General features: G+C 35.5%; 2 protein-coding genes across 5 annotated transcripts in view; one reads left to right on the forward strand and one right to left on the reverse strand.

Moving 5' to 3' along the window:
- Nucleotides 3000-6486, reverse strand: LOC105170858 (probable plastid-lipid-associated protein 11). Of its 4 annotated transcripts, none has more exons than XM_011091783.2 (4): nucleotides 5901-6486; nucleotides 5308-5373; nucleotides 4581-4703; nucleotides 3000-3300 (listed from the first exon to the last, which is right to left on the reverse strand). In XM_011091783.2, the coding sequence occupies exons 1-3, from the start codon at nucleotides 6374-6376 to the stop codon at nucleotides 4604-4606; spliced, it is 642 nt and encodes a 213-aa protein (XP_011090085.1). In that variant the 5' UTR covers nucleotides 6377-6486; the 3' UTR covers nucleotides 3000-3300; nucleotides 4581-4603. The 4 variants fall into 4 exon arrangements, with proteins under 4 accessions (XP_011090085.1, XP_011090092.1, XP_011090099.1 ...); XM_011091790.2 differs by lacking the exon at nucleotides 3000-3300 and adding an exon at nucleotides 4055-4263; XM_011091797.2 differs by lacking the exon at nucleotides 3000-3300 and adding an exon at nucleotides 4055-4279.
- LOC105170887 (T-complex protein 1 subunit alpha) overlaps nucleotides 6766-10151 on the forward strand; it is a 7154-nt gene continuing 3768 nt past the window's right edge. Inside the window, exons 1-9 of the mRNA XM_011091814.2 lie at nucleotides 6766-7074; nucleotides 7234-7298; nucleotides 7814-7903; nucleotides 7994-8080; nucleotides 8193-8252; nucleotides 8376-8426; nucleotides 8906-9001; nucleotides 9518-9583; nucleotides 9771-9988. Coding sequence (XP_011090116.1) covers nucleotides 7002-7074; nucleotides 7234-7298; nucleotides 7814-7903; nucleotides 7994-8080; nucleotides 8193-8252; nucleotides 8376-8426; nucleotides 8906-9001; nucleotides 9518-9583; nucleotides 9771-9988 — 806 coding nt within the window. The 5' untranslated portion in view covers nucleotides 6766-7001. The remainder of the gene's footprint in view (nucleotides 7075-7233; nucleotides 7299-7813; nucleotides 7904-7993; nucleotides 8081-8192; nucleotides 8253-8375; nucleotides 8427-8905; nucleotides 9002-9517; nucleotides 9584-9770; nucleotides 9989-10151) is intronic.

Here is a 10151-nt window from a genome sequence, read left to right on the forward strand (position 1 = left end):
ATTAACGCCCCTCAATTCGGTTGAATACTCCTTAAGGGGTAAAAACTTACATAAATACATTTCTTGTAAATTACATCAACACCCTCTAAAGGGGCATACTTATCATTTTGCAATGCATGTGGAATATTTTTGTAATCTAATTTCAATATTTTGTCAATTTAATTTACCTTATTATCAGTCATATTTTATTATTTTCATTTTCACTAACTTTTTTATTAGCTCAAGTTGAGCTTGAAACTTATCAGACATTTTTTATTTCAAATTTTGTTTGTTAAGTTTAAAAAATAAAAAATAAATGAATTTTCATCAATCAATACCAATAGAGTATCCAACAACATTGATTTATTTTTCTACCCTACCTTTTATGCTAACAAAATGTTAGGAAGTTTTTGGAAAAAACAGGGGTGTTTGTAATAAATTGGCCGTATCAAAGGAGTATAATCCCGAGTTGCATCTAAAGCTGGTTGCAGTATCATGTGACATGACTAATAGGATGATTACACTCTGGCTCCCAAAATTTTGTATAATTATACGTAATTAAATTTTTTATAATTTAAAAAATTATATTAAGTGTATTTGATATTTATTTTTGTCTAATAAATAAATATTCATATCAGTTAACATGTATCTAATTTGTTGATATTAACAGAAAAATCAAATAAAAATCTATATTTTTCCGTAATTGATTTATCATTGATTTGTTGAAGGTTACATAAATATTGTTATGTTCAAATTATCCTACTGTATATTCATATGTTAATGCATGTGAGATGGTATATCTTCACCGTTATAAATGCAATTTAATCAAAAAAAAAATATTTGACCTCTAATAAATCAATCGAGGGTAAATAACAATTTTCATTCATTTTTTGATTTAATATAATTAAATTCGATGAATTTTAACTAATAAAATACATATTTATTAAGCAGAAGCAAACATTAGAAATTTCAAAATATAATTTTTCATTTTATAAAAAAATTACTTATAATTACATAAACCTCATAGAATTAGAGTATAATTCTCGCCATATTTTCTGTTTGTGCGGTTAGTACGCAATACTAATGGACCTTAAACGTGGCTCGTACTAAAAATAAACTATTAAAGTGGATTGGTAAAAATCTTGGGAGGATCAGAAAAAGGTACCCCAAAGTACCAAGAACCATGACAAGACACTCTTCCATTATCTTCCAAAAAATATTAAATAATGCGCAAAATTGTACTCCCAAAAGCATAAAGAAAAGAAACACTTTTTTTAACTTAATTTTTCCCAATTAAATGTTTCAATAAATTAAACACATAAACAATAATCAATTCGACTAATATATTAATATAATTAAATATTATAAAATAAATTGAAATAAAATGGGACACATAAGTAGAACTCAAACACATTATCTCAAATTTATTTATGGAACATTAGTTTTAACTACTAAACTAAGACATCATTGGTATGATTTCAAAAAATTCTAATTTGGACCTGCCTCGATTAAAATTGATCTAATCATATGGCAAGTGCTATTTATGATTGCCATGTAACTGGTGTACAATTAAAAAGTGTGTTAGCTTTACATTGTGATTAATTTGGTTCGATCAAAGCTGGTCCGAGTAATTTCTTTTTAATGATTGCCTTTGATTCTGGATAATGCAATAAATCTAACCATTTCGACTTCCAACCAACGTTTACAGAAGCGTACATATCTCATGTTGAATATCGTCTAAATATAATGCATGAATAAACACTTAACCGTAACAAATGAATGATGTTTGGATGGTAGCCCATAAATTCAAAATCCAGAAGGAACCAAACATCAAGCATGGACTACACTGGGAAATTGCTTTACCACGAGAACAATTGTTTCCTTCACACTCAAACATCAATATCGAATGCTTGAAGGAAGCAGTCCACGGGAATGATGAGAATGGATTAGGTTACAGGCAGGTATAGGTGGTGGAAATTGAGGGAGGGAGGAAGGAGAGGACAAAACAACTTTATAATGAATGTTTAGGGGTGTTTCCTTAAAGAAGAGCACTCCCCACACTCACCTCTGCTGCTGCTGTAGGACTTTCGTCCTTTTCACATGTGCCTTTTTAATTCACAGGGACCACTCAAGATCTCAACCACACACTCCCACCCACCTACATTATTATTATTATTCAAACAAATTTCAATCTCCACATTGCTTCTTTCCTCTCAAAACTTCTGTACTATGTTGTACTATTCTAGGTTCTTGTTTAATTGTACCAACAAATAGAATACAAAACAGAATCATTTTGTTACAAATAACATCTCCTTCACTCATTTTCAAACATTTCATTGCACCCCACCCCATATCATAGTGTTTTCTACTCTCTCTCTCTCTCTCTATATATATATATATATTACCCCCTTCAAGGTTGGATGATAAGAGGAGCTATTGTAATTTTAAAACAAAAGCTATCATCATAATTTCCAAAGTACTAGAGTTTTATTGTAATATGTGCAAACTCTAGGGATGATCATGTATGTATAATTTCATCCTTGTTTTTCTTGCTTTCCAGATTCTTCACATCCTTGTCAACTTCAATGACTTCTACAGAAGGCCACCAGCCCAGCAAAAATGGGCAACAGTTGGTAATATTTAGGGCAATGGTGGGCCAAATTCATTTCCCAAAACTTACAAAGGATGGTGCAGATTTTGCCTATACCCACCAAAATTCGACGTTCTGAAACTTCATGATCAAGAGGGTCCATTCCCATCACTTATATTTCGTGTGAAGCACACCCCAATTGGAGTGGGGGCTCACCAGTTTTGGATAGGCTCGGAGATGGGTTCCCAGCTGCCACTTGCAATCAAAATTTCCAATCTTGCAATCATTTTCACTGCCCTTACGGTCATGTTATGGCAACTAAAGGGTAGCATTCAAGCATAATGTACAAGGGTTCTTGACAACTATACCAAATCAGAGTTGTTTTCACATAAATGTATGAAAAAAAAAATTAATTTCATCATATTAGAAGTTGTAGTCCCGCTTAGACAAGTTACATACTATTTAATGTCATCACTAATAAAACTTTGAAATTAAACGTGACTTAAACAGACTCTAAATTGGTATTGCACTTCTCATATGCACACTGCATTCATATGATATCTTCTTAAATATATAAATAATGTGGTTTTTATGTATATGGGAAGTGATTGTCGTGGTTTGACAGACAGTAGCACAGTCAATAATTGACAACAGTTGCTGGAGCAGAGACAAATATCCAGCCGACAGCCAGCATTGCCCAGATAACAAGAGATTATTAGACTTGAGCAGAACTGCAACCGAAACATGATAACTTGATATTACAAGGAGAAATGGAATCCGTACAGATTTCGGAAGGGAAAACCATAATGGAAAAACGCATGTAAATGGGGTGTTTGGGTTTCATTAGTATATTGTCACAGATAGCTTCACATCTCATCATCTCAGTTTTCCTGGAAGCAGCTTTGTCGAAGATATGGGCTAGAGTTACTATTTTAAAGGTGAGCAGATCCCACCAAAGGAAATGCACTTAATTTTTAACTTAATGCAAGAATGGGCTAAAATGGTAACAAACGATTCAGCCTTTCTAAAAGAAACTCTTGTTGAAATATGTTCCCGTCTTAAGTTTTCTTGGGTTGGGATCAGAAAATTAGTATATTCGGTTGATAGTTTTCTAAAAGAAACTCTTGTCGAAGATCTAGAGCAATTTCTGTTGACTTAGATAATACATTAGGATATTCGGTTGATAGTTTTCTTGGGATCAAAACAAGTTTGTCAGTTGTTAGTATGTGCTAGTCATCCTAATAGAAGATACAAGTCAATAAACAGTGGCAACTATCTGACAGATTTCGATACACTTAGACTTACTCCCATTACTTGAGGAGAGTAAACTAGTTTCGAAAGTTAAGGTACAGGTGACAAGAAAATAGGAGAATAACTAGTATGAGAAAGTATTACCAAATAACATGTGATTCTTTCCTCAATGTGAGAACCCAAATTAAATAAGTTTGAAGTATATCTTTTGCCAATAAATGCAAGTGTCGAACAGAATTAAACATGAAACTGTACATTCAGGAAGTAGTATCAGTTATGAAATGATTATAAAAGCATCTCATCTGCTTTGGTCTTTAGCGGGACCAATGAAGTTAAGAACAAGGACTCATTTTCAAAAGACGAAACACAAATATCCTAATGAACTTTCCACTGGAACCATCAGGACCAGATAACATAATCAACAAAGTTCATGCCGTTATCTCCTGCTCCCGAAAGACCCTCAAAAAAAGTGAATGCTATAAGTCAGATTTGAAACATGAACTGTAACATCAGTCTGATCCAGAAAATCAATGAAACAATACATACAAAATCTCTAACACAGTGATGGGCGTTTCATAGATGACATTGAAAAGGGGAAGATAGAGCAAAAGGTACTTTAACTGCTTCAAGTAAAGGTTATCACATCATCAGGACGTAATCAACTACAGATATAAGTATACGAAAACACTTAAGAAAGATAAATATTACTTTCTTTGATTGAATTCAGTATTATAATTGGAGTTAAAACAGAAGAACTCACAATGACTTGAACAGGACAGGATCTCATTCTTTCCAAGAATATGGAGCACGCTCGACAATCAGATAGTCTTGCCGAATATCTTTCACCACCCGAATTTCATCATCTATGTACAACGAGTCAAACCTACATGGAAGATGAGTCATGATTTGAGTTGCATAAATAGAGAAGAAAGCAACATAAACATGGCAGCAATAGTGTATTTGTTCAAGTTTGAATTGAATTGAGAAGAGAAGGGAGAATAAAAAACTAACTGGAGGAGAATAAATGGAAGAGCAAAAGGGTGGTAATGAGTGACTAACTATTTAAAGACAAGATAAATATGAACTACTTCTGTCTGCATCAATCTCAGGAAAGGGATTCATTTAGATCCTCTGTAAGGAACTCTCTAGAGTTTTAACTTTTCTGGTAGATTTGCATCTCCAATATGACATAGTGAGAACTTGTACAGACTAAGAGATCTAACAGCACATATTTACTGGAGAAGAGTTCTAGAAAATGTTTAAATAGCTGGGTAACATGCTAAATTATATAGATCTAAGCATCTTCTTCAGGTATTATCACTTGTGGAATTCTTCAACATTGCAAAGTTGTGAAAAGACCATGAGTTAAATCATTTTTCATGCTTTTCTTCAGGATCTTATGATTAGATTGAGATATACTACTCACCAAGTTGAGGTAATAAAACATTAAATTTTTTAAAATGTAGCAAGAGAATAAGGCCACTTACCAACCCTGACCAAATGGTGGCAGAGGAAACTCCCAACCCTTACCCCGTAAAACTGCACTAGTAAATCTACAAAAGCAAAAGCCACAAGAGAAGTTATGAAACACCCTTCAATTCTCAAGCAATACAAAGCCAAAGAAGAAACAACATATCGTTCCAAACTTACTCTCGTCGTGCATCCGACAGATGTCTTATGTGAATTCTCCTAATCCCAATTAACTCCAATTCTCTCCGGAGATGATTCATACCAGCATAAATTAACCACATAATTGTCTCATACATTTCTTACACAAAGAACTTATTGTTTGCTGGCAAAGCATCACCAACTCAGATTACTCTATTTGATTTCATTACATACACTAAAGGAAACACAACACAATCAGATGACTATTCACATTTCGTTTTTCAGCGTTATGTAAAATTACAAACTTCTTACGGACATTCAGAAAAACGCTAGATTCACAGATCGGTGCACACTCAATCCCAATACCACAAACACATAGTACTTCTCGAGCGTAATCTTTCAATAATAAATAGAAACGGGATTGCCAATGCAGCAGATAACACAAAAATCACAAACGTTAAAGGTACTTAACTGGAAATTGACTCTTTGAGCTGAAGCAACCTGAATCTCTGACCGAACAAAGAAGACTCCATCGGGAGGAAAAGTGATAACATTGTTGAGAGTCTTTTGGTCCACATCAATGACTTGCAAAACATCGCCGGCGGAGGTACCAAAAGTCGGTGCATTTTTTATGATGAAGAGCTGCTCCTTCTCAGTGGTCCAGAGCATCCGCCACGTGGCCGACAAAGATTTATCTGTGGTGACGGTGCCACGTCCAATGGCAGCTAATGAATCGATAGCGTCGATTATCTGGGAAAGCTTTTGGGGGTCGGATTGGGTTTTGATGCCGCGGTCTTGGTCTGCGATGAGGCGGAGGAGATGGCGTTTGGCGGCGAGGGAGGGGGACTGGGATTGGTCTGTGAGGGAGGAACGGATGACTGTAGAGAAGCTCCTGCTGGGGAGTGGGAAAGTGGGAGTGGCGGGAAGGGAAAGGCAGTTGATGGCCATGTGTACTCTGCTGATCTCCTCTGGTATCTGATTTTAGGAATTAAAAAAAATGAAAATTCTAAAATAATAAGTAGATGTATAAACATACAATACACCTTTGATTTATGGCGTTGCATGTATTATTACATTTTACCCCATATATATCTAACAAACGACTTGCAGACATTATTTAAGTCCGAATTCTTTTAAGTATTGAAAAACCCTTTAAAAAATAAAGAAATTAGATAATTTCACAAGTAGCAGATGCAATGGACCAAAATTCAGTTTCGAACCCCAACCCATTTAATTCCGAGCCCAACCCATTTAATTCCGAGCCCAGTCCAAAGTGCACAACAGTATTGTATAGGACGACGTCGTAGGATTTCAAAAAACTACCTCAAACCCTCCCAAACGCAGAGAGGTTTCTCGTTCTCCACTCTTTTAAGAGCTCTCAAGTCTGAACTGAACTCTCCAGAGAAAGAGAAGACACTCGAGCCTACGCATATTTTCGCCACTTCAGTCCTCTCGCTCTACTCACTCACCTAACAGTCGTCGCTCCTGCCGGAGCCGACCGAATTCGATCCGATCTAGGGTTTTGTTTTGCTTTTCTGCTTCGCCATTTCATTTTCTAAATTAATTATTAATTATGGCGATTACATCCCAGACTCCTGATATTTCCGGCGAACGGCAATCTGGCCAGGATGTCCGCACTCAAAACGGTATCGTCTTCTTCGTTGAATTATATAAGTATTTGCCTTCTTATGTGCCAGTGTTTGTCTATATGTATGAACTGCTCCTGCGTCCTGTGCTCTTTTTCTTTTATGAATTTGTTGTACCTGTGATATTAATGTGCTGGTATTTTTGTTGGAAATGTGCAGTAATGGCGTGCCAAGCTGTTGCGAACATCGTCAAGTCTTCGCTTGGTCCTGTTGGCCTGGACAAGGTACTTGTATTTATTTTATACTTTCTAAAGTAGACTTGTGTTGAAGCAGACTTATTGAATATTAGTTATAGGTACTGTTCCAACAATGCCTTTTTCTCAGTACCATGTTTTGCTGTTTATGAAATTCATTTACTCCATGGCTTTAAAATGGGAGACTGCAGAAACTCTGTGGTGGTATATACAGCTGTTTCCTCTGGGAGAAGTAATACTTGCGTCCTAAATTCTTTCTTCTAACTTCAGTGTTTTGCTTGTGTCTCTGCATGTGATAGGGTGGGCATGGCATGATAATAAGTTTTAATTTGTTTTCCTCAGTAACCCTTATCATGCCATATGCCATAGTTATACTGGTTTCTTAGTCATGAAAGTGGTAGTTGACTGTTTTACTTTTAGTTTCTAACTTGTTAGACGAGAATCAGGGATTTGGTGAGCATACTTCATGACTAAACTTTTTTATACCTGAGTTGGATTTGGAATCTAGCAAGGATTATTTTTGCTCATTTCGTCTTGTTTGCCAGATGCTTGTGGATGATATTGGTGATGTCACAATTACTAATGATGGTGCCACTATACTGAAAATGCTTGAAGTTGAGCATCCTGCTGCGAAGGTGAATGTGTCATCTTTTGTATTTCTACAAAACTAGTGTTTAAACAATTTGTATCTCATTGGTGTTGCCTTCATCTTCTTGTGATCAAAGGTTCTTGTTGAGTTGGCAGAACTGCAAGACCGAGAAGTCGGAGATGGAACAACTTCTGTGGTTATCATAGCTGCAGAATTGCTTAAGGTATTATTGCAGTTTGTGCCCGGACTGCAGTGAGGAATCGTTTGCCTTATTTTCGGTACTCTAAATTATATTCACTGTGAACATTATACTAAGTTGGCATTTATTTCTGCAGAGAGCTAATGATTTAGTGAGAAATAAGATTCATCCAACATCAATAATCAGTGGATACAGAGTGCGTATTTGGAATTATCATCTTTTTGCCCTTGTTTTTCCTAAGGACTTATAGAAATTTAGTTTCTTATCTATTTATCGTTCAGTCTGTATGTTGACGCTGTGTTTGAAATTTTGTTGTCAGCTTGCCATGAGGGAAGCATGCAAATATGTTGATGAAAAATTAGCTGTAAAGGTAAAACTCTCCTGCCACTTATGTGTTTGAATGTGTCATTTGCTATTGGTATTATATATTTTGGATCTGCCCATTGCTGAACAGATGTGTAAACTTAAAATTCTTATTCTAGTGTTTGTGAATTAATCAACAAGGAAAAAGTTGTAACCTTTTGAAGTTTAGTAATGATATAGTTTTTGAAGGAAGGTAGAAATTTCCTTTGCTAAGAGTACTCTTACCTATGTTCATTTCTCGCCTCTATAAAATATATGCCTGTTCCGTTCCTTTTTTATTTTCTGCCTTTCAAAATAGTGTGTAAGAATGACGAGATGCAGCCAAAACCACTTGTGCTAAGATGAACTGAACATAGAAATCTCTAGGCTTTGAAACAGTGTGGAATATTATCTAGAATTCTTGAACATTACCTGCGACTATTTTAAGTGGTGGATACGATGTAACTTGCTGATGTTTTGAGCAGAAATGTTTCCTTGTGTTGTTAGGTCGAAAAACTTGGTAAAGATTCTCTTATAAACTGTGCCAAGACCAGCATGTCCTCGAAGCTAATAGGTGGTGATAGCGACTTCTTTGCAAATCTGGTAAGTTAATTAATGAACTCACTCTAAAACAGCACTTTGTTTTTCTTCTGTTACTGATCTATAATCAATGAAATTAACAGATTCAGTTGCTCCAGTGCATTGCATATTGTCACTGCTTTGTTTTCTGCAGTTGTGTACTATGTTGGACTTGCATAATCTTCCATCACCATTGTCCTTACAAGATGTTGCTAATTCTTTTGTAAATTATGTGATATAATTATAAAGTGACGTTCTACTTATATAACTTCTCTATTCTCCACTGTTCTATAACCATCAGGAGTGGTTTCTATTGTTGTGTGGCATTTTTTTCCCTTGCTGAAATTGGAATTGTTATCTTAAACCTTCTATACTTCAATATTGTTGCTTAACTAGGACATTCGTTATATTACTTGTTCATTCATTACCTTCTTCTCTGTTCGATCTTTTTACTTCCTGAGTTTCTTGATTCTTATGGCTTAGGACATTGTGCACTCTCTTTATTTCAAAGTTGTAACATAAAGTAATATTATTTTTTAGGTTGTGGAAGCTGTACAAGCTGTAAAGATGACAAATGCAAGAGGTGAAGTTAGGTATCCAATCAAGGTTGGTCATGCATACTTGACTATTTATTGATTAGTGCTTGTTGATGTTGCCTATATACATTTCGGTGAGATTTAGCTAGGATGGACACTTAACTTCTTAAATGCAAGAGAAACAAATGAAATTGCCTTGACAATATCACCTTAACCTTTCATATAAAGGAGGAATCTTAATGATTTTTGCTGCCCAGGGAATCAATATTCTTAAAGCCCATGGGAAGAGTGCCAGAGATAGCTATCTCCTCAAAGGTTATGCTCTAAACACGGGGCGTGCGGCACAGGGGATGCCGTTGAGGGTTGCCCCTGCCAGAATTGCTTGCCTCGATTTTAACCTTCAGAAGACTAAAATGCAAATGGGCGTCCAAGTTTTAGTCAGTGACCCAAGGGAGCTGGAAAAGATTCGGCAGAGGTGATTATTTGTATTCATTTTATGCTGCGCGATATCAAGAGAGCTAGAAATTATAATGGTGGATTCTGCATCTGTTCTTATTAGACGTGTTAACTTAGTGTGTTCTTATTTTATGTGTCCTTAAATGAGTTCTTGTAGCTCATAGAAGATATTCTTGAATAGA

Source organism: Sesamum indicum, linkage group LG1, assembly GCF_000512975.1.
Source record: "Sesamum indicum cultivar Zhongzhi No. 13 linkage group LG1, S_indicum_v1.0, whole genome shotgun sequence".
NCBI lineage: Eukaryota > Viridiplantae > Streptophyta > Magnoliopsida > Lamiales > Pedaliaceae > Sesamum > Sesamum indicum.

Coding starts and splice junctions, on each gene's coding strand:
- LOC105170858 (XM_011091783.2), bottom strand. CDS start 6,376: ATGGCCATCAACTGCCTTTCCCTTCCCGCCACTCCCACTTTCCCACTC. Junction 5,374..5,900: donor GCTCAAAGAGTCAATTTCCA/GTTAAGTACCTT, acceptor TTGCTTTTGTAG/ATTTACTAGTGCAGTTTTAC. Junction 4,704..5,307: donor CCACCATTTGGTCAGGGTTG/GTAAGTGGCCTT, acceptor TCTTCCATGTAG/GTTTGACTCGTTGTACATAG.